At 37.3% G+C, this 24,577-nt stretch overlaps 1 protein-coding gene across 2 annotated transcripts in view; it reads right to left on the bottom strand.

The window, feature by feature from the left end:
- Window positions 1–2,467: 2,467 nt before the first annotated feature.
- The window catches only part of Srgap1 (SLIT-ROBO Rho GTPase activating protein 1), a 291,479-nt gene continuing 269,369 nt past the window's right edge, over window positions 2,468–24,577 (bottom strand). For both annotated transcript variants that reach the window (XM_010644530.2, XM_010644531.2), the window contains exons 19-22: window positions 14,812–14,992; window positions 13,583–13,717; window positions 13,105–13,444; window positions 2,468–4,352 (exon numbers count right to left, since the gene is read on the bottom strand). In XM_010644530.2, coding sequence (XP_010642832.1) covers window positions 3,975–4,352; window positions 13,105–13,444; window positions 13,583–13,717; window positions 14,812–14,992 — 1,034 coding nt within the window. In that variant the 3' untranslated portion in view covers window positions 2,468–3,974. The remainder of the gene's footprint in view (window positions 4,353–13,104; window positions 13,445–13,582; window positions 13,718–14,811; window positions 14,993–24,577) is intronic.

Genomic DNA, 24,577 nt, shown 5'->3' with positions numbered 1-24,577 from the left:
GGCTAGACTCCTCTAAATAGAAAGGCACTTTCACATGTACATACTACAGATGTACATTGACACAATTAGGTGACAGTCACAAGCAGGAAGCTACCAGTACTGCAAATGATCAAAATGACAGGAAAGGACAATACTGATTTAATTACGTGGGCAGGAGTTACCTTAAGTACGCAGGAAAAATAATCTTTCCTGTTACACAGCCACTTACTATACTTTAAATATCTATAATAACCATCACACTACACATTGAACTTGCATGAATGCTCTAACGGGGGCATTCACAAATGCACAGTTTATATACTTTTCTTTTACTAAACGGCTTCTAAGGTAAGCATTATGGAACCCAGTACAATTATTTAAACATACAAAATTCCCTACGTAATTTAAAGTTACAGATATCCATCTCGATTATACCGTGTAGACTATGTTTTTTTTTTTTTTTTAAAGAAAGTATACTAGGGTAAGTGAAAGCTTACATTCCAGCTAATTCACCCCTGTTTCCAACTCACCCAGAACAAAGCCTGGTGCTCCAGCCCAGCTAGAGGTTGAGTTCTCAGCTCAGGGGACGAGCTGGCATAGAAGGGCTCTGTACAGGATTAGAGCCTTCAGTTCTAAGCTGCCCCATGTCTCAGGGCATCTGTGGTGTATAATTAAAAGCAAGACTGAGTCCCACATGCGCTTCCTGCACTCATAGCCTTTAACTGCTGTGGTCAGGAGTAAATAAGTACTGACCCAAATCTGAAGTCTTCTAACCCCCTGTACAGACTCATAGTTTAATTTTATAAACACATTTTGGGAATGGCAAAAATATCATGACAGAAAACTATTAAAGGACATAATTTGATCCTTAGAGCTTTAGAGCCATTGATATGATCATGATTGTAGATCAAGCGGGACCCTGCTGTAGCTTATTCTATGGATGGGTCAAGGGGCACCAAAGTCAGATTACCTCTTGTGAAAACTCGTAAAACTGTTGAACAATGGTGTTGACACTGAACACAAACATGGAGCTCTACAAAGTCCACTCAACAGACTGAAATAGCTTTCATAACATTCATCAGAAAATGTAAACTAAGTACTTTTCTTTTCTATCCTAATAACCCACTCCCCATACCCCTAACTCAAGCCAAAAGGGTGCTGGATAAAATCTACTTCAGTGAGTTCTATGGATTGGGACATGAACATACAATGATATCAGCTGTGAATATGTATTCTGGTGTAGGTAGAGTCAGACAGTATTTGTAGAACCATAATTTACCCATTTTCGAAATGACACTCTCCTTAAACTGCAGTGAAAACCACTAAGATCCTTGAAATGAGGACATGACCTTTCCAAGACTCTTGTTTCTCCTCTTCCTCTCCCGTTCCCCTGCTTGCCCTCCATGGGCTGCGCCTGAGGCCCTCAAGGCTGTATACCTGGTGAAACTTCTCAGTTGCTGCAGCTTTGCATGAGCTGTCACGGGTATTATCTTCAATACTTGTGAAGTGGCTAGCTGGTCTCATCCCTGGAATCTGAAGACTTACTAAACAAAGTAAGGATAGGCAAGTCCTTACTGAGTCCTTAATGAGAGGTCATACCCTTTGCTTGTAGTTTGGTGGGGGCGGAATCTGGAGTTGAAACGGGAGTATAGGAAGAAAAAATGTACTGTCACGTAGGGAGGGGAGCATATTAGCAGCTGTTTCCTGAAAGAAGGAACAGCCTCTGAGGGTCGACAGAAGCCATGTCCTCCATCATCCAAGACAGCAGAGACCTGATTTGGGGGCCAGAAGGCCAATCAGTGGTCCATAACAGGTGGAAACACCAAAAAATGAGGACATCATGGGGAGGATTACCAGGAAGGTATCTGAACAAACAGCTTGCAGGAGTAAGATCTAAAAAGCAGAGGTGAAAGTTTGTAAAGAGCATTTAAAAACAGATTCAAAACACCTCTCTGCCTTTTTCCCTGTCTTCTGTTAACATCTTACTTTTCCATCAAAGAAGGAAAATGGGTTTAAGGACTCTTATTTTATTTTTTGGTACCAGGGACTGAACTTGGGTCCTTGTGCTTGCGAGGCAAGCAGCAGAACCACTGAGCTAAATCCCTGGCCCAACAACTCTTATTTTAAAGAATTGGAGATTAGAAAAATTTAATCTTCCTAGAGAATTTGGGGATGACTATTTATAAGGGTTAGAGATAATTCAAAGGTCAGTCTGGCTGATGCTCAAAAGGGCAAAATGACCACTGAACTCAAGAGAAATAGACAGGGGTTGATGCTGAGCTGGGCCTCTTTTTGAAAATGTCCAAAAAACAATGGTTCTGAAGATAAGAAGTTTAAGACTTTACTGTATCTGGAAATACATGGGTGTGTGTGGGGGGAGAACACTATACAGTTCACTGATAAAATTAGGCCACAGGCAGGCGTGACTTTGGTTTTGAGACAGGGTCTCACTATGTAGTTAAGATTGACCTGGAACTCACTGTGTAGCCCAGGCTGGTCTTGTACTCACAGCAATCCTCCTGCCCCAGCCTCCGGAATGCTGGGATTATAGGAGGAATACATATTCCTTCATCCAGAAGTTCAGTGATGGCACATATAAAAAAGTTTATATGTCTACAGATTTTATCAACTGATGCCGGTAGGACGGTGATTATTTGTACCTTAGTAAAAGCAAATGCATTCAAAACAACTTTAGGGGCACTAGAGGTGGAGTGTCTGCTTAGAATGCCCCAAACCATCCAGCCCCCTAAAAACAAAACCAAAAACATTTTTTAAGAGCATAGAAACAGTAAAATATGAGCTAAAGAAAAATTGTCTATGGGCATAGAAGCCAGAGAGGTTCTACAATTGAGCATAATTGACTATGTGAGTTATATAGAGACCACATGCTAAAAAAGTGAAAAAATAAAGGAAAAGAAGAGTCATAGTTCCCAGGTACAAAACTGAGAGGAAATTATCCTGAAACCATGAGGTAATCTTCCTATGATGGTCCTTCATGGCTTTTACTCAAGTACCATAGCCAGTTCTGGATTGGCTCAAAAGGAGAAATGGAGAGGAGAACTGGAGTTTCAAATGTAGGCTCATCGAATCTGTGCGGTGTATTACATGAAACCATGGTAATTTAGTCTGAGAACACTGACTGGATCAAGGACTCATGTCTTGTATGCTTCCCACCGAGGAAAACAGGGATTTCAGGGAGATGAAAAGTAGTCTCTAGGCAGTTAGAACAAAACTCTGCAGGAGTTGGTGGTGTAACCACAAAGTCTGTGGACTGTCCTAGTCCTTTGTAAACACAGGGGGTGGACTTGGAAATCTCCAGGGCCTGATGATGGTTATGGATAGGGTAACATCAGTAGCTTTGGACTTGATGTCTCCCTCTTCTTTCTTGGTTCAAGTCAAGCAACACTGGGTTCTAACCTGGACCCACGCAATGACTGTTACAGAAGAGGCAGTCATTCAGTCCATTCAGGGGGATGTGAAGGTCCCACTGTGATAAATGCAAGTCTTTAGCAGAAGCTGGACTCCCACTCTGGATGAAATCAGAGGTATTCATAGTCAGTTACCAATAATGCCCTGATCACCTTTTGATTAGCCCAAGTGCCACTCCAACACTGGTTATACTCCAGGAAGACCTGGAACTCAGATCCATTAAGCCATTTCTGACTCATCTGGGCCACACTAAATCTGAAGCACTGTGCAATGTGGGGGAGCGGTGTTGCCTTCATTATAAACGATGCAGCATTGGATTTTCAAGTAAGTCTAAGTGTTTCTATTGTTTTTAAAATGACATATGTCCAGTTATTTAGAAAAATTACAAAATACAAATGCCCGTGTTAATTTAGCTAATCTTAGACATTACATTCGACAACATAGAAAAGCCAGAAGATCTCCAGTTATAAGCACAAAACAAAGGAAAGTTATGGATCACTAACTTTTGTCACTAATCCATTTTCTTTTTTAAATCACTTCCCCTTATGACCTTGCTCAGCTGGTATTTACATCGTGCAAGACTTGTCTGCTGGACCCTGGGAAAGTGGGGCAGGTCCTACAGTAGGGTTTGTTTTTGGAAGAACAGCAGGTTTCGGCCTAAGGGCTGGGGGCTTCAGCTGCACACCCATTCTGGGTGCCACCATGGGCTTGAAAGTACTCATTGTGTCACTGGAGGAGCTAGTGCTACGTCGAATCTGAGGCTCGGAGCTCCTGAGGGTGACATTGTGCAAAGGGCTGAGAGATTCTGTAGAAGTGGCAGGGGTAGGAGAGTTCTTCACTTGTTCCAAGGTATCTAGCACCACATCAGGCGCATGCTTTGCTGTACTCTGTCTCTCGAGTTCTCGGAGTTCATTCAAAGCAGTGTTCATTGTCTCTTCAATATCCTGTTGAAAAACAAATTGATAATGGCTACTATATACCGAAATCCACATACTTAATTTAAAAGAAAACAAGCCAGTAAAGAGTATGAATGCTTTAACTTCACAGACTGTAGAATGTATAAACATCATGGCATCTCATGCGATTAACTTGGCTTTAAATGTTCTGGAGTCCAAGATACAATGGCTCATGGAACCTTATATAAAACATGTGTCATCCTAAGTTACTAGGCAGCCTTCAGATGGTCTTGACCTTGCATACCAACTTACTGACATAGAATTCTATTTCAACTCATAGGAAGGAATGGCTTAAATTAAATACTCCAACAATTTCTCAAGAAATGAACAGTAATAGGAAGGGAAAATCAGGCTTTTCTTCAACAAATAATTTTTGAGCACTTGGGTAACTGTCAGAAGTTCTTAAAAATTCAGTTTAAACCTTCTTCTGATGCCAGTGTCCAGTGAATTTCAATGGATATAGTATCCATTTTTAAATAATACAGTGCATGTTTATTTTAAAATGCCACAATAATGAGGTGGCACTACTGGCATCTGGTGGACAGATGCCAGTCATACCAGATATCTCCCACGTCTACATGCAGTGAATTGTTCTGCATCTTCCTCTGCTTTTGAATGTCTTTTCCAGGCGTGTATACAGGTGAAATCTGTTTGTAATAAACTAGAACACAGAACCTAATTCTTAAAAACTTAAAATAACTTTAACTGACCTATACTTGTGTATATTTATGCAGTAAAATGTGACATTTCAATACATGTGTATAACTTGTCATCACTGACTGAAACCTAAACACTTATTTCTTTTCATTGGTGATATTTAAAATATTCTCTACTAGCTATTTCAGTATATATAATATCATCAGCCATAGCCTGCTGCTGGTGCTATAGAACTAGAAGTTATTCTTTCAAACTGCAGACCTGTAACTGTTGTCCTTTCTGCAAACTATTTCCACCATTCTGTCACTCATATTCCCTATTTTACTTCATCCTTCTATGGGATCACCTGTTTTGCATCTATGTTCATCAGGGATATTGATCTGTAATTATAAATTGTGTTGTCTGCCTTTTGTATCAGTACACATGGAATAAATTTGGAAGAATTTCTTCCTCAATTTTTTTGCAGGAACTTGAAAATAATTAGTATTTGTTTTTTTAAATGTTTGGTAGAATTCAGAAGACAAGCTACCTGGTCCTTAGCTTTTCTTTGACGGGGAACTTTAATTACAGTTTCAGTCTTGTTATACTTGTTATGGGCCTGTTTAGACTTTTTATTTCTTCATGGTTCAATCTTGGTGGGTTATATGCATCCAGGAATTGATCTATTTTTTCCAGGTTTTCCAACTTGTTGGTAAATAGTGGTTTATAAAAGTCACTAAAACTCCTTTCTGTGGGACTGGTTACAATGTCTCCTTTTTGTTTTTGATTTTATGTGAGCCATCTTTTCTTCTTAGTCTAGCTTGTTGATTTTATCTTTTCAAAAAGTGAACATCTTTCCTTGCTATGATTTTTATTATTTCTTTTATTCTGAATTTACATTTGGTTTGCTTCTGCTTTTCTAGTTTCTTGAGTTGCATTGTTAGGCTATTTGAATTTTTTTTTTTTTTTTTTTTTGTGAGACAGGGTTTCACTATGTAGTTGAGACTGATCTGGAACTTAATATGTAGACCAGGCTGGTCTCAAACTCACAGTGATCCTCCTGTCTCAGTGCTGGGATTACAGGCGTGCGCCACCACGCCTGGCCTGAAATGTTTTATTTTTTGGATGTAGGCATTTATTGCTATAAACTTCTCTCTTAGTACTGTCTTGCCATATCCCACAGGTTTTGGTGTGCTGTGTTCCTATTTTCATTTGTTTCAAGACATTTTTGAATTTCCCTAATAATTTCTTCATGGATCCACTGGTTATCCAGACCCTTGTTGTTTAATTTCAATATTCTGGATGAGAATACTTGCTACCTTTTATCTTGTTGTTGGTTTCTAGTTTTATTCTATGTGCCCAGAGAAGACAGAAAATATGGTTAAATTTAAAAAGACATTTGTTTGTTGAGACTTGTTTTGTGGCCCAACACATGATTTGTCCTGGACAGTATTCCATGTGCTGATAAGAAAAAAATGTGTGTTCTGTAGCTGTTGGATGAAATGTTCTGTAAACACATTAGGTCCATTTGGTATCATTTAAATCTGATGTTTTTTGTTGACTGATCTGTCCATTTTTGGAAGTGGGGACTGGAAGTATTGGAGACTATGTCTTCCTTTAGCAGTATATATATGGATGGTCTGGTGTTAGGGCCATCTATACTTATGATTGTTATATTTCTGCTAATTTGTCTAAGAAAAATTTTATATTTCCTTCATTTTTGAAGCTTGTCTGGAAGCTTTTATTTTTCTTCAGCATTTTAAATATTCTCTCCTATCTTGCAAGGTTTCTTCTGCTGAGAAGTCTGCTGTCAGTCTAATGAGGATTCCTTTACATGTGACTTAATGTTATAATGTGCCTTGGAACAGACCTCTTTGGGTTGAGTCTAATTGGGGTTCTCTGAATTTCATGGATATGAATGTCCATACGTCTCTCATGACTTGTAAAGTTTTCAGGTATTATTTCTTTAAATATGTTTTTTGTATTTTTCTCCATTTCTTCTCCCTCTGGAGCTTCCTTTAAAATGAATATTTATTCATCTGACATCCCATAAGCTTTTTCACTTTTTATTATTGTCATTTTACTGTTTAATTCAAAGAACCTGCCTTCAAATTCAGAAATTCTTTCCTCTATTATTTCATTTCTTGTTGTAGCTCTCAATTTTATTTTTTATTCTATTCATTGAATTCTTTAGCTGTACAACTGTTTGGTTTTTTTCTTTTTTAACAATCTGTTGACTTTCTCATTCAGATCATGAATTGTTACTCTGATTTCACTGAATTGTTATTTTCTTTTAGTCTCACTTGCTTTTTTAATATCATTATTTTGAATTTTTAGGCATTTTGTAAATTTGCTTTATTAGAGTTTGCTACTGGAGAATTACTGTATTCCTGTTCTCAGCAACTTTTTTTCTTGGTCCTTTGTGTTCCTTTTCTTTATTCTTATGTTAATATCTGTACATCTAGTGCAACAGTCATCTTTTCCAATTTTATAGATTTTTTTCAAATCTGGGTATCATGTATTATCTTTGATTCTGGATAGATACAACAGTGTGATTCCTGTGCAGTTTCTTCAGTTATAATCCGTGTCAGAAATGTCTGGTTATATCACTGGCCTAGATTTCAGGTGTTTGTGACTGCAGTGAGATCATACAGTCTTGCTAGAGGAAGGGCCATCACCTGACTCACTGGCCAGGATGGGTGCAAATAGGCACTGTGAGCTGACAGCTGCTGATAGCAGTCTTTTTAGTGGGCAAACTGCCATTTGGTTGGCTGTTGGGCTGGGCTTTGGGATATTTGGACACTGCAGGCTGGGCAATTGCAGTGAATTTACCAAGGAGGAAGTCCTGTGCCTCGATGTCGGTTGAGCCATGGTGGGTTATGTGTGGGTGTTGCAGGCAGTCTAGTTTTACAGTAGGTTATCATGAGGAGGACAGGTATGCTGCCTGCCTGGCTATTAGTCCAAATGTAGATGGATATGTTCTACCAGCTGTGTGTTAGCTTCTGCTTGGTACAAGTCCACTTGTTCCTGGGGGTGGAAGCACAGTGTGGGTTTAGAAACTAGGATCTTGGCCTTTCTGCTGGGCTTAAGCTCTGAGCAACCCAGCCTGAGGTGCTATAGCTACTCAGCATAATGGAATGATAGCAAAGACTCAAAAATGGAGCTGAATACACTCTAGTGGTGGTTCTAGTTTCAAGATGATGCAAAGCTGTAGCAATTTAAGTCATGGAGGGTGTATAATAAGAACTTTTACTCTGTGGCAGTACACGCTGGACAATTCTTCCAGCTGTAAGAAACTGTAAGGACTGTTAGGAATAAAAGAAGTCTTTCTAGGCTCTGCATTGATCTGAGTAAGGGACATAGTACGGAAGAGGCAGGATATATTTCTCTCCTCTCTCTGGTGCTGTCTTGCCTTTTCATGTTCTACAGGGAACACATGACTTCCCTTCTACTCTCTATTGTATGCCAAATGGATTTCAGTTGTTTCATTCTTTATTGTGGTCACTTTTTAAGGCAGGAACAAGTGACAGGCAACTCTATTTTACCAACTTGCAATTCTGTTTTTATAATGTGAAAGTTGTCAGAATCCAATGGGAATCATTTTTGTTAAGCCCTAACCAAAAATAAAAAGAAGCTGGGAGGCTGTAAAGGAGAGATTCTTGTTTATGTGTGCCTATAACAAGAACTGTTCACAAATACTCTGTCAGAACCATAACTGTGCACAAAGGCCACTACAATCTTATACAAAAAAATACTTTGCAAGGACATCTGTCCAGCAACTGTCAATTCAACCTTGGACTGGTGCCACCTCTCTTGTTAGTCCTTGTAGCCAAGGATAACTACTTCAAAATATAATCTAGTTCCTTTCACCTTTAAAAATGTCCTCTTGCGTCAACCTCTTTGAATATGCCTGTAGTTCACTACAACACACACATTCCCATTGCAATATTCTGCTATTCCCAAATAAATACTATATTTTGGAGAAAGTCTCTCTGATTGTTATTTATTTACAATATAAAAACAAAAATTTTTCATAATATTAAATTTTCCAGGGATGTAGCTGCCGTATATATTATTTCTCGATTTGAACTGTATGACCAAGAGTTGTCCTTCCTTTTGGAAAAAAAAAAATCACATCATTAATGGGAACATCTTTCATGGAGTATAAAGGAACTGAATTAATTCAATACTCTGAAATCAATGTATTATTATTTTTTTTTATGGTACTGAGGACCGAACCTTGGGCTTTTGGATTGAGCTACCTTCCCAGCTCAATTCTTTTTAATTTCTTATTTTGAGACAGGGTCTTGCTAAATCACTAACTTGTAGTCCTCCTTCAGTCTCTGAGTGCCAGAATTATAGCATGTGCTACTATGCCCAGCTCAATGTATGTATGTATGTGTATATGTATATTTGTGTATATGAGTACTGGGGATTGAACTTGGGCCCTTGTGCTTGTGAGGCAGGTGGTGGAACCATTGAGACAAATCCCCAGCCCTCAATGTATATTTTTAATTGTTGCATTTATAGAAAGTCTTTGTGCAGGTGGGATTGTACATACTTGTGTTCTAGTGTAATCAATAACTAATATATGTAGGAATAAATTATAGTATTCCACAGTACAGTAAGGTGACTATAGTTCCCCAAAATTTATTATATAATTAATTAATTAAGGTGCCAGGGATTGAACTCAGGACCTTGTGAGAAGATTTTGAAGGATCCAAACTCATAAGGAAATGGTAATGCTAATTACTCTGATTTGATGAGTATATATTGTATACAGGTATCAAATTATCACACTGTACCCCATAAAAAATTAAGTGAAATATAATTGTTTAATATTTATTTTTTGTTATATTTAGAGCTTTAACTTTTTTTTCAAATTATATATACCATCAATCGTTACTTCAGATCATAGAGGGTAAATTACAAAATATTTGTTTTAAAAGGGTGAAGTGTGCATCATCAGTGAGTAAATGGATAAACAAAATGCGGTACATATATTTCATGAAATATCATTTAGCCTTTAAAAGGAAGGAAATCTTGTCAAATGCTATAACATGTGTATACCTTAAAGACATCATGTCAAATGAAATAAGCCAGTGACAAAAAATTTAAATATTTTGTAATTCCATTTATATGCAGGATTTGAAGTAGTCAAATTCATAGAAACAGAGAGGTGGTAAATGCCAGGGTGAGGGAAAAATGGGGAATTGTCTAATGGGTAGAAAGTTCAGTTTTACAAGATGAAACATTTTTGGGGAGGTATTTCACAAGAATATGAAGATACTTTACTGAACTATACTGTTTGATTTTTGAGACAGAGTCTGGCTATGTAGTTCAGGCTGGCCTTGAACTCACTATGTAGCCCAAGTTGGCTTTGAACTCATAGCTGTCCTGCTTCAGCCTCCCAAGTGCTGGAATTACAGCATATGCTACCATGCCTGGCTGATCTATATTGGTATTGAACTATATATTTTAAGTGATTTTTTAAAAATCACAGTTGAAAAAAGCAGAATGTTATATGAGGTGGGGTAGAAAACCTGCCCTTGAATGATTAAATATCTTCTCCACATTCCTAGGATTTCTTCTACTTCCTGGAGCATAATCCTTACACTACTGCACAATAGTCACTGATTTCCATATCCTTCTTCCCCACTGTACTGCAAGCACTTTGAGGAAGCAGCTACTCTTTTTTGTTAGCACATGGTTGCAATTCATGCAGTTTATAATCATCTTGGGGAGTGGGTGGTTATAGGTGCATGCTGCAGCTTGTTTTCTTTTTATCCTCTTCCTCTTGCCTTCCTTTCCCCGCTCCTGTTTGGGTTCCTGTCTTCTTTTTTATACTCGTTGATGTGATTTGTGTTTGCTCATGTTACAGTACGTAACGTTTATATTGACTGGAGTTATTAGGATCCTGCACATGGCACATTTTTACTCCTCACATCTCCCCTTCTTCTCCTCACTCCTTGCCACTGTTCCCTTGGACCACTTCCCTATTAGAAGAGATCTGTCTCCTTGCCTGTTTTTATCCCTCCTTTATCATTTTCTTTGTACTTTGCCTCACTCAAATGAGAGTTACCGCAAGATATTTTAGCTTTTGTGTTGGGTTTATTTCACTCAACACTGTATTTTCCAGGTGCATCCATTTTCCTAGAAATGCCTCAAACGTGTCGTTCTTTATAGCCTAGTAGTATTAGTATTCCATTATATACAGATAGCACATTTTCTTTACCTAATCATCTGTTGATGGCTAGAAAGCACTACTTTTAAGCTTTTCATCTATAAAACCTATCACAGGACCTGGTACACAGTAAGTGATAAATAAGTTTGTTAAATCAATGAGCCAGATATGATATTAAATTAGTATTCAATAAGTAAATTAGAACATGATGGTCACATATGGATAACGCGTCCTTTAAAAAAATCTCCACTAGGGATTCAACTGATTTGTTTAATAAAAGAATTTGCATGTTTTTGTATGCACACCAGGATGACATGTTCACTTGCCTTTATGGGAAAATGTGAAAACTAGAGATGAAAAGATAAACACAGGACAAAGATGGGAGCCATTTTATGACATCACTTTTCAAGTGATTACTTTCATATGTGATTTCCATTTGCTGCTAAACATATGGGTTTGTTATTTACAAGCATTTCCCCAGAGAGTATGTGTAGAGCCTGGTTTAGCTATTGTTTTTATTTTTATGATTTATAATAAAAGAATTTTTTGGTTCTAGAAACAAAAGCATTAAACAAAACTCATTATGCCTTCCTAATCCCAAGTTCCTAAATATCTCCCTAACCCAAGTGATGTTTCACTTGCTTATTACATACAATGATGTTATGGGTTTCTCAAATCACTAAATTCTGCTATAATCAAATATCACTGTTTCTAAATTTGTCTCAAAGGGACTTACATAGCACTTTAATAGAAAAAACTATAAAGGTCAAAAGCCTTTTTTGATTCTTGCTGAGAAACTATTGTGCACCTAAAATTCATTTAATTTTTAAGAAACACATTAAACTACTCATACAATCTACTTGTAATTTGCTATCCAGAATTCTTTTTTGTTAGGACACTCAAAATAGCTTAGAAATTTGTCCTATCAAGGGCAGGTTTCCTTGGGTGCTTTTTATTAAGAGTAATCAGTCCACCTGTGGAGCTTGCTCAGGTTTGATACATTCAGTTCTCATTTACTCTCTCCTTTTTTTAAAAAAAAAGATCTATCTTGGGGATGGAGATTTAGTTCAGTGGTTCCGCCGACTGCCTTGCAAGTGCAAGGTCCCGAGTTCTATCCCTGGTACCAAAAAAAAAAAATCTATTTTGGTAGTTTTTAAGCTTGAGTACTAGGTGGAAGATGCTTTAGATTACTCAAATATCAAACTGAGTCAACTTATGCTCTGTAATTATCTATAAACATATTTTCTGATGCTATTTAAAAAACCAGAAGGCAAAATAATAGAACAATGGGTAATTTCATTAATACTGTTTTCCTTTGTCAATTCTAATCATTAGAAACAAATTACAGTGCCCCTTTCTATAGTCAGTATTGGGAAGGTAAGATGTGTAGTCTTCAAAAGGTACATAGGCTCCAGTCCTGCTGTTCAAATGGTAATCATTTTTAATCACGTTATTTATTGACTAACCCATCATTTGAACCCAAGTTCAAAGTGTCACATTTATAATTCTGTTTCTGGGCTTTCTATTCTGTTCCATCTCTTTACCTTTTTTCCTAGTTTTGGAACATATTTAGGATCTGCTAGGGTTAGCCCTTTCTCATTCTTCTTTTTCAAAAATATCCCGGCTGTTCACCTGAGATGGGTTTGAATGTCCTAGCTCCTACATTTCTGCCATGTCTCTGTTTGAATGAACATTAAATGAATGAATATAAAAGCTGATATGCACTATGGTCCTTCAAATAACAAATAATTCTTCAAATAAAACTAACAGCCAGGTCTTAAATTACAGAATGAGCCAATGTCCTTTGTGTTTTACTTAGTTGGTTCTATATAAAAACATAGCTATAGAATATAAATCCTTCATGTCACCTTCATCACACCCAGGTATTTAAAATGCAATATTCCATTAAAAGCATTGTACCTGAGCAATTGTCTCTGGGTCCAGTGGCTTGTGGTCATTGAAGCCTGTGTATTGCCCTGATGACGTGGACCTTCTGATAGGTGGACTGTCGATCTTCTTGAGAGAGTCGTGCCGGCTGATATTGGTCAGGCTGCCATGGCCAGGCCGGCGCCTCCTTTCAGGACTGTCATTATTGAGGCCACGGTTCTGCAGCAGGCCACGGGGCTGACCGGCCAGGTTTGGGGACCCCAGGTCAACTGAGGAGTTGGAAAGACCATGTGGGGGATGGAGAGGGCAATGGCCTTCACTGGTCCTGCCAGGACGCCTCAGTGGAGGGGGTGGCTCTCCTCTTTTTCTTTGTCTAGACATCCATAGAAAGAAAGAGAGAAACTAAGAGAGCTTGTCACATTGAGCAGTACTGCAAGGTGGAGCTATCATGGCTCCTCGAAGCCTTTGGAGAAGCAGAGGCCTAGGAGCCTGGTTACCAGACTCCACTTACCTGGCTAAATAGCCATCAGGATGGCGGTCGGTTGGAGAGTTCATGTCCTTGGATGAGGACTTGTCTTCAGTGACTGGGCCACTGCTGGCCTCACTGTCGGCTTTTTGGCTGAGAGTGTCTGAAAACGTATCATCCCTGAAACAGGATAAAAAGTGAGGGTCTTTTGCTAGATGAGTGGAAGCAAAAAAAGGTCTTGCATTTATGTATGTATGTATCTTTATTAATGCACTTTTCATCTAGAACTATTCAGCTCTGTTACAGATAAATTAGAAATTTAAGATATAGAAAAAAGAGTAAAATAACAATCATCTATAGCATCCAGAGACAGCTACTGTTAGAATTTTCTCCTATGCCTGGAATACATATATGACTGTATGAATATAATTATACTTTGGCTGTCTATATTTTAGGTAGTTTAGATATATATGACTCCATGTTATATATACACACACAGTATTTCTTGGATTCTGATCTCATTTTAGTATCTGTAAATTTATGCTAAATCATTACATAATTTTATACATTTTATATAGTATATTTCTCTATCTTGAAAAGCCAGTCTTAGATTGACCATATATTGTCAAATACAAAACTCAAAAAATAGGGACTATATGGTATACATTATTTTGTAACCTGTTTCTTTCACTTCTTTTTTTTTTTGGTACCAAGGATTGAACTCGGGTCCTTGTGCTTGACAGGCAAGTTGCAGAATCACTGAGCTAAATCATCTCCGGCCCTCTTTCATTTCTTATGCCATTTTTCCATGTCCTTAAATATTTTTGAAATTAGAGCTTTCTTATCAGCCTAATTAAGATAACAGCAAAAAATCCTAGAGGTGATTGCCTTAGACTGTAAGATATTCCTCGTGGGAACCTGAAAATGAAAGAGAAGGCAGACATGCAGAGGCCAGAGCTGCTGTTTGTGCGACTGCCACTGTCACTTCAGCTCTCAGCTATTCTCTGCAGAAATTATTTTTCTGTGAAATTGAAAATTCCAAAAGATGTCTTCCACTTGTTGTTGTTCTAACCATCTTGGCAGTTTCAGCAGTGACTACCTGCTGGTCCCGAAGTACTTTTGGCATAGAGCCAGCAGAAGGTAAAGAATTGGGTCCAGCTCAGAAGTTTTCTCTTTGTAACCTCTTCTGCTCTTTTTGACCAAAATCAGTTTAAGAACAATAGGTACAGTCCTCTATTGAGAGCACACAGGCAACTGAAGTTGGGACTACTCACATATCCTGCACCACTATGTACTGGTGAGGCACAAGCCCGTCAATCCCGTTGTGTCTGCCTTCCCACCAGTCCTCGGATGCTCGGTGATACAGCAGCAGGGAGGCGCCCTTCTTGAAGGACAGTTCTCTGGCAGACCGCCCAACATAGTCAAACTTGGCTATTGCTTCTATTGGCTCACATTCTACAAAGAACATAACAAAATGGAAGGGATAGGGTTGTTAGAAAGGTAAGATAGACTATCGAAAAATGAAGCTTTGGAAACAAACAGGCCGTTTTAATATCCAGACTGAACAGAGTAATAAAAAAATCATTGAGGAGGAGGAAACAGAGTCAGTTAAAAGATATACAGAAAAACATTCTCTGGCTGTTAGCAGTTTTTCAGGCAAAAAAAATTGTACATTATATCTTAATTTCCAGTTTCTCACCAGAGATATGACAACAGTCTAATAAAAATATGTCAACTCTGCAATATAATATATACAATTTTTCCTTGGTTATAATATCCTCCACAGTTGCTCCAATATTTTTTGACACTGACAGAGTTCCCTTGCAACATATTAATATGGTTTATAACATGGAAAATCACCATCCCAGAAAACACTAGGACAGTTGTGCTTTATTAGCTTATTTTTAAAAATCAAGTAAAATTACCAAATAAATACTATTTGAATATCTTTAATTTTCTCATGCTTTCCCCCCCATCATTTTTTCAAGCTACCAGCAAAACTAATAACTTTTAATTATAAATAATTATAAGTAACTATAAATTTTGGATCTTAATTATGAAACAAGCATACCTTAAACTGTCCTCTACCCAAATTAAAAGATTGGATTAAAAATTATATTTTGTTGGGCTGGGGAATTAGCTCATTGCTACCTGCCTCACAAGTGCAAGGTCCCGCGTTTGGTACCTGGTACCCCCTGCCCCCCAAAAAACCTCCAAAAAACAAACAAAAAAATGTTTTGTAGTACCTAAAAAATATTCAAGACAAAAACAGCAAGTGAAAGAAGTCAAATCTCAAAAGTTTGCATACCACAGAATTTCATTTACGTAGCATTCTTCAAATGACATAATTATGGAAATGGAGAGTAGATTAGTGGTTGGCAGGGGTTGTGGTTGGGAAGATGACAGAGGAAGTGGCTGTGGGTATAAAGGGGAGTAAAAGGAATTTCTGGAACTATTCTTCATCTTGACTATGACAGTGGTCACACAAATCTGTACATGTGATAAAACTCTAAGTAAACATTCACAAATGAGTGCATGCAAAACAGGTGAAATGTGAATATGGTGGATGGATTGTATCATCAGTTTCCTGGTTGTGGTATCATACTACAATTATGTACGATATTACTACTGAGAAGGGCACGTGGGTGGGATCTTTCTATATTGTTTCTTATAGCTACATATAAATCTAAAATGATCCTAACAAAAAGCTAAAAAATAAATAAGATATTGAACTCTGAGCCTGGAACTGGAATTCCACTCTGACTTAATTGTGAGCAAATATGAAGGCAAACAAGAGGACAAAACACTGCAAGAGATGCTTGTGATTCAGCTTATTGTAAAAAAGGTCCTCAATACAAGCAAGGCCTTGGGATGCTTCCTTTCCTCTCCGACCAACATGTCTTCATCCCCACTATTAACATACGTAAGTAAGCTTCTGATCAATAATAAGCAGAAATCAAAAGGGCCAAAATAAAGGGTAAATGTTTATATAAATATATCTTCCTCATTTGCTAAAAATAGTGCAGGTATTAATTTCAAAATACTCTGGATTATGTGCAATATGACTAAAACCTATGCATCAAAATCCTCGGGAAACTTTTCTATTTCCCTTGGTAATAAATATTTCTATTTAAAAGATTTTATTCTGCCCAAAGTTTACTGTAATATCTTCAATATATGTTGCACTTATTTCTTTTACACTGATTTTAATTTATTTCATTTGGGCTGATTCCAAGATTTAGCTATTACAAACTGTGCTGGTATAAACAAGGGTATGCATATATTGCTGCAGTATAATTCTTTTAATCCTTTTGGGAAGATACCAAGAAGGAGACTAAATTAAATGGAACCTCTAGTTTTAGTTTTCTGAGGAATCTTTACACTGATTTCCACAGTGGTTACCCCAGTCTACACCTCCAACAGTGAAGAAGGGTTCCCTTTCCCCCATAGCCCCACCAGCATTTGTCATTGGTTGTTTTTTTTATGGTCACTATTCTGTCTGGAGTAAGATGAAATCTCAGTGTTGTCTTAATTTGCATCTCGTGAATAACCAGTATATTGAACATTTTTTCATATATTTATATGAAAAAAATTATGTATATATTTATATGCCATTTGTACTTCATCTGAGAAGCATCTATTCATTTTAGTGGCCATTTCTGGATTGGGCCTTTAAATTTGTGTGCTGATTTTTTTGAATTCTTTATATATTCTAAGATATTAGCCCTTTGTCTGAGGAACAGCTGGCAAAAAGATTTTCCCACTCTTTGGGTTGTCTCTTCACTCCATTGGTTCTTTCTTTTGCTGTGCAAAAGCTCATTAATATGGTAAGATGACATTTGTCGGCTTTGTATTATTTCGTGAGTGATTGGGATTTTGTTCATAAAATCTTTGCCTATACCTACATCTTCAAGGGTCCTATCCATTCTATCTTCCAACACCATGACTGAGTAGGGTTCCTCCCAGGGATGCAGGATGGTTCAACATACGCAAGTCAATAAATGTAATAAATGTTATCAACAGAACAAAGCACAAAAACTGCATCATCATCTCAATAGATAAAGTGTTTGACAAAGTCCAGCACTCATTCATGATAAAAAAAAACCCTACAGAAAATTGGAATAGATGGTCTTTATCTCAATCTGATAAAAGCCATCTATGGCAAACCAACAGCCTACACCAATACTAAATGGTCAAAAACTGAAGACTTTCACTCTAAAATCAAGAACAAGATAATGATGTTCACTGTCACCACTCTTACTCAACATATTTCTGGAAACTTTAGCCAGAGCAATTAGACAAGAGAAAGAAAAATAAAAAGAATGAGGATAGGAAGGGAATGTTGTACTTATATATAATAATTGTCTTAGTTACTTTCTTCTTGCTGGAACACAATACCCAACAGCCAGAACTTAAGGGAGAAGTTGTTTTTTTGACTCACATTTCTTAAGTTTCAACCATGTGTAGCAGGCTTAAACACAGAAATGGCATGCTGGTCAATGGCTGTTCACTTTCTGATGACCAGGAAACAGAAAAAGAAGGGAGGAGCCACAAAGGGAGATATACTCTGTAAGGTCAGGCCTCCAGTGATCTGCCTCTTTTTTAAAAATTAATTTTACTAGGACATTCTTGAAATACATAAGGATCACATTCATCAGCCCTCTTCTGACCAGACCCTACCTCCTAGGAGCAAGTCAGCTACAGTCTCCAAAATTTAATCAGCTTCCAAAAGCCCTGCCTATGGGTGCATGAGGCCTTTGGGGGACACTGTTGATTTAAACCATAACAGAATGAGAAATTCTTAGACAGGTAGACTTGTTTCTTGCTGTGTACATTCAAGATTCTCTGGTATATATCAGGTAAAAACATAAAATCAACAATGATCAAAAAAGCTTAGTTTTGGGCCAGGGATTTTAGCAAAGTGATTCTGCCGCCTGCCTCATAAGTGTAACATCCAGAGCTCGATCCCTGCCCCCTCCAAAGGCACTGGGTAAATTTCAGCAGAATATTTTAGAAACAAAGAAAAGTGCACTATCTTTTTGCTTGTGGATAATGTCTGAGGTAAGCAATATTTCATAATGCAGTACCATAATACTATAATCTGCATGTAAAATGTGTAAGAATAATTTTTAAATACCTCATTACCTAATGTTCCATCTTTGGAACACCCATAACTTTAGAACATAATACATTTTTTTCTCTTAAAATTCTTGTTCCTTGGGCCGGGCGTGGTGGCGCATGCCTGTAATCCCAGCACTCAGGAAGCTGAGGCAGGAGGATCGCTGTGAGTTTGAGACCAGCCTGGGCTACACAGTGAGTTCCAGAGCAGTCTGAACTACATAGTGAGACCCTGTTTCAACCCCTGCCCCCCAAAAAAATTCTTGTTCCTTGAATTTTTCTAGGTAACATATGTGAATAGATGGATTGATTATACAACAGTTAAAGTTTTTTAGTGATTGAGTATATTATATGTTCACACTGGTATTCTTCATTAATACTATCATATTAAAACAACACAAATGACAGTTTGCTTCTGTATGTCTGCTTCAAAGAGGAGGGGATAAATTTGCAGATAAAGAAGCAATTTTGATTGATCTGAGCTGACAGCTAAATTTGTCCTTGAAGACAGAGGAAGAATAAAGAAAAATTTATTTAAAATAACTTTATGGGCTGGGGATGTAGCTCAGCAGTACAGTGCCTATCTGGCAAGCATGAAGCTCTGAGTTCAGTTACCAGTAACAAAAACAAAAAAACAAAAACAAAAGCAAAACAAAACAAACACACCAAAAAACCTTCATGACATAATTTGCAAGTTCTTATGTGAACACATTCACATACAGGGGTACCTTGGTTCATGAATGCTTTTGTTTACAAACAGTTTGGTTTGTAAACAAAAGCATTTGGTAAAATTTTATTTTTGTTTGTAAACTACATCAGGTGACAAATATGACTGTGGCCGTCTTTCTTGCACAAACACAAACATAGCCATCTTTTCCAAACTCATGGAACAAATTAAGTTCATGCCATTTATTTATATTTGGTTTTACTAAAATAAAAATTTTAAAAAAGATATCTGCACATGATATAGTACACAATCTATATATGTGGTGTCAAAGAGAAACGAAGATAGAATCACTAATTTTCTTTAGTGTTATTTAGTGATGTGCTGTCAGTGTTGATCATGGACTAGTTAAGATGATTTAACAGTATACACATATCAAAATTTAATAATCACGACTTCTATAATCACTATTTCTTGTGTTACTGTTTTTTAAAACAACTAGCAAGAGGATTATCTGACTCTATTTTATTGAGAGGTGGGCAGATTATGAAAGAATGACCAAATAAATCAGAAGAATATTTTATTGGCAATCCTAGTATATCAACTAGTAATTCTGAGCAATTTTATTATTTTGACTCTTTCTACTCCCCTGAGAGCCATTTCACAGTCAAGTGTCAATCAATAAGCTATTTACACACATCTAAGTCTAGGTACTGCATGGCAAATCAAGCTCAGGCCATGGGCCCCTTTCATATAGAACAACCCAGAGTCTTTTTAAGATCCTACAGAGACTTTACATAATGCTGCTAGTGCTGATACCAATAACAGTAATAGTAAAGGTATAACATGATCATTTAGTTTTCCTTCATGGCTATTGGAATTTTGTGCATGTTATTTGCAAAAAAGAAGGAAAAAAAAAAAGCCAAAAACCCGGTATCTTAACCTATCTTACTGTATTTTACATGTGCCTGAAAGTTATTTGCAAAAAAGAAGGGGGGTGGGGCAAAAAAACACACCCAAAAAACAAAAAACGTTTGTGCAAAGGGGAAGAAAGTTCAGTAGAACTCATATCCTGACTGCATGTCACTATCAAATTTTATATTTCTATTTCTTGTAATTTTATATAAAATATTAGGACATCACAATTTCTCTTGGAGAGTCTTACATTCTGTGATATTTTTCCTCCTACATATGTTACCTATTGCCCTTGTAGAGGATAGTTTTGTAGTTTGACAGCCTGTTTTTTGAAAACAAAAGCTGCTCTCTCCACTCGTAGGACACAGAAAAGAAATGCAACATCCAGGGATCAAAAAGGTAATCAACATTCTAGTTAATTTAGTTATAGGACTTTGCATGTGGAACAGAATATCTGTCCTTTGTAACCAACTCTTTTCTTTCCAGCAAAATGAGGTGACCATGATCAAAGTCATGTAAAACTCAAGAAATAAAAACAATGGAGAGATGGCATGGTGAGAAGACTGGTGTTTGGGGCTTTATTTTGGCTTTTCCTGCCATTGAAGAAAGCAAGCAAACAGTTACAGATTAGTCCACTGATGAGTTCATAGTTGACCATGCTGTTTGGAGAAAGAGCCTGGTCAGAAGAGGCAGATTACTGGGGGTGTGACCTAGAAGAGCATTTTCTTGTCACCGGCTACTCTGTACTCTGATTCCTGGCTGGCATGCAGTGAATAGCTTTTCTCTGCCATGCCATTCTGTAATCCCATTTTTGCCTTGGAGCCCGCCAACTGTGGACTGAACCCCTGAAACTGAGACAAAATAAATCTCTCCTTTAAGTTGCAGAAGTCAGGCTTCTTGTTCCAGTGATGGAAAAGTAACTAATACACACTTGGAGAAGTCATCAGAGAAAAGGAATGAACTATATGGAGAACAAAGAAAGCATTATGCACAGAAACATTTCAAAAGTAGAAGTTCTCATTTTAAATAATGTCTTTAACATAAATTCAGAAAATGTCCATTCATCTTATTTTTAAAGACACAAGGAAATTTTTTTTGAGCAGATAATAGACATGAGACATTCCATTTACGCCCTGCTAGAACCAACTAAAATGCTATATTAAAAAAATCACAGTTGCATTAATAAGTTATCAAGATAATAAGAAGTACTAAAGACCAAAAACTTTATGAAATCATGAACCCAGAGAAGTGAGAGAACATTAGAACACATGAGTCAGACTTAAGGGCAATTTCTAAGCCTGATTAACTACCCCCCAACCAGGGACTGCTTAGGATGGGGAATCTATGTATCCTCAATTCCCACCAAAATCATATTCTCAGTGTCTCAGCAGACTTCACTGTAATGTTCTAGAAGTTTTTATTTTTGTACCGGGGATTGAACTCGGGTCCTTGCGCTCACAAGGCAGGCCACCGAACCGCTGAGCTAAATCCCCGGCCCTAGAAGTTTTTTATAAAACTTTTTCTTCTAGAACTTTATAACTCTCTTCCCTATACCCCTAGTCTTCCATACCTTTTCATAACATTTCTTATAACATTCTCCTTCTCTTACACTTGCCCTTCTTCTTAAGCAAATATTACTCTATCAAACCTTACAATATACCATCTCTTAGATTTCAACCACATTCCCATCCTTATGCAGTTCTACAGTTTAAATTTAAAATACCTGGTCTGGAAAACTTCAAACTAAGAGTTCAGTGTTGTGCTAGGCTGGTGGTGCCTCAGGCAGAAGTAAATGAAAACTCTTTCTGGAGGAACTTATCTTCAGTTGAGTGTGAACTCCCCAAATGCAACCAATGTAGAATATATATTGGAAAATGAGTCAATAAATGAGAGCTAACAAAAATTTGGGAGTATGTATTAAAATTATGAAAGCTATAAACTGAAATGGTGCAAAGGATTGATTTTCTGAGTAAAGAAAAAGGGACCATAAAGACCAAGCAAAAACAGATGTGAATGTATACCAAATGAAATATGCAGAGATAAACAAATTAAAATAAAAATTCAGTTGATAGTTTAAACAGATAGTAAAAGAAAGTGAACAGTTTTATATTAAAATAAATTGTTGATAATTAATGCTATAGTCTCAGTGAGAAACACAATGGCCTCTGAAAGTATGAAAGTTAGTTGGGAGAGCTGGGCGTCGTGGTGCATGCCTGTAATCCCAGCACTTGGGAGGCTGAGGCAGGAGGATCACTGTGAGTTTGAGACCAGCCTGGGCTACATAATGAGTTCCAGGTCAGTCTCAACTACATAGTGAGACCCTGTCTCAAAAAACCAAACATAAATAAATAAATAAATAAAATAAAAAAGAAAGTTAATTGGGAGATATTAAATAACTGAAAATATGTTCATGGTCTAAAAGACTGAATGTTGTAAAGATAATTCTCTCCATATTGATATATGTAAAATTAGCATAACTACAGTCAAAACCCCAGCAGGTTTTTAGGGTGTTCTTTAATTATTATTTTTTAATAATAATTGGCTGGGGACACAGCTCAGTGACAGAATGCTTACATAACATGCATGAGTCTCTGGATTCTATCACCAGTACTGAAGATAGATTAAAAAATGAAACAAAAAACAAAGAAAAGGGAGGGCAGGGACAAGGGGAAAAAATGAGAACCAAGACCTGTCATGTAAAGGTACAGGATCCCAGTAATGAATGTAACTGTACTGTATACCTAAAATGTACCAATAAACTCAATAAAAAGAAAAACAAAACAAAACAAAACAAACAAAACACCAAAGGGAAAAAAAACCATAAAAAATCTGAGTCTGAAATATAAATGTAATTACAGAAGGGCAAGAACTGTTAAAAGGGAAAAAAAGCCAGGTCCAGATTTAGCTTAGTGGTGCTGCACCTTGCTCACAAGTACAAGGTCCTGAGTTTGATCCCTGATTAAAAAAAAAAAAAAAAGTCAAAGGTCTTACTTTGCTAACTATTCAGATTTATTAAAAGGGATCAAAATTAAGATGGTGCAGGGACAGACAGGTAGACTAGCAGAAAAGATCAGAGCTCAGGAATATATTGGCACGTAGGGGACACTTGATTTATGACAAAAATTTGGAGCCATGGGGAAAAGATAATTTATGTTAGGTCAACTGTGTATCCATATAGAGGAAAAAGGATCTGACCCCTACCTTACCTTATACCCCCAAGTAAGTTCCTGGCGTAATAATACTTGTGTGTGAGAATCAAACCCTAAAGGATTTATACGAGCATATGGGACAAAAGAAGGCACACAAATGGCCAGTGGCTACTATGAAAATGTAATCAACAAACATCACCCATCAGGGATGTGCAAAAACCCACACACAGTATCACCTCAAATGTGTTATGATAGCTATTATAAAAACAAACAAAAGATACAGCTGTTTCAGGGATGTGAAGAAGTTGAAACCCTTGCACACTGTTGGTGTAGATGTAAAATGGTATAGGTTCTATGGAAAACAGAATGGGGTTCCTAAGAATGTTAAAAATAAGCTGGGCATGGTAGAAGATGCTTGTATATCCCAGCTACTTGGGAAGCTGAGACAGGAGGATCAGACGCTCAAGGCGAGCCAGCAACTTAGTGAGACTCTGTCTCAAAATTTCAAAAGGGCTGGGATATAGCTTCATGATAAAGCACTTGCCTAGCATGCACAATCCTGGGTTTGATACCTGCCAGTGCAAAAAGAAAAAAATAATAGAAATACTAATTTAGTCTAGCAGTTTGTGTATCTGTCTAATAGGATTGTAAACAGAATCTCAGATATTAACACTTATGTTAATTGCAGCACTATTCAAAATAGCCAAGATATGGAAATAATGTAAATTTACAGAGATGGACGGATAAAGGAAGGTGATACATGCAATAGAATACTATTCATACTTTTTAAAGAAGTAAGTTCTGCAATAAGTGACAACATGCATGGAACTGGAGAACATTCCAGTAAGTAAAATGGGCCAGTATCTTGCATGATTCTACTTATATGACGTATCTGAAATAGCCAAATTCATAGAATCAAAGGGTGGTATGGTGATCACCAGAAGCTGGAAGGAAGGGAAGTGGGGAGTTCTAATTCATAGGAATAAAGTTTTAGTCAGGTCAGGAAAGAGAGAGATCACAGCCAAACTGAACTTAAAACAAGCCAATAAGAAAATATGCAAGAGGCCTGATAGGAACTTCACAAAAGATTGTGAAACATAAAAATGTGTGCATCTGTACTTATACCCTTTATTCTCTATATCCCCTTGGGGCCCTGCTGATCCTGGAGGGACTGTTCTTATTTGGCCAATTCCC

Source organism: Fukomys damarensis, unplaced genomic scaffold, assembly GCF_012274545.1.
Source record: "Fukomys damarensis isolate Sample0158 unplaced genomic scaffold, DMR_v1.0_HiC HiC_scaffold_15, whole genome shotgun sequence".
NCBI lineage: Eukaryota > Metazoa > Chordata > Mammalia > Rodentia > Bathyergidae > Fukomys > Fukomys damarensis.
Note: the sequence above shows the minus strand (reverse complement) of the source record. Positions and strands in the feature narration are given on the sequence as shown.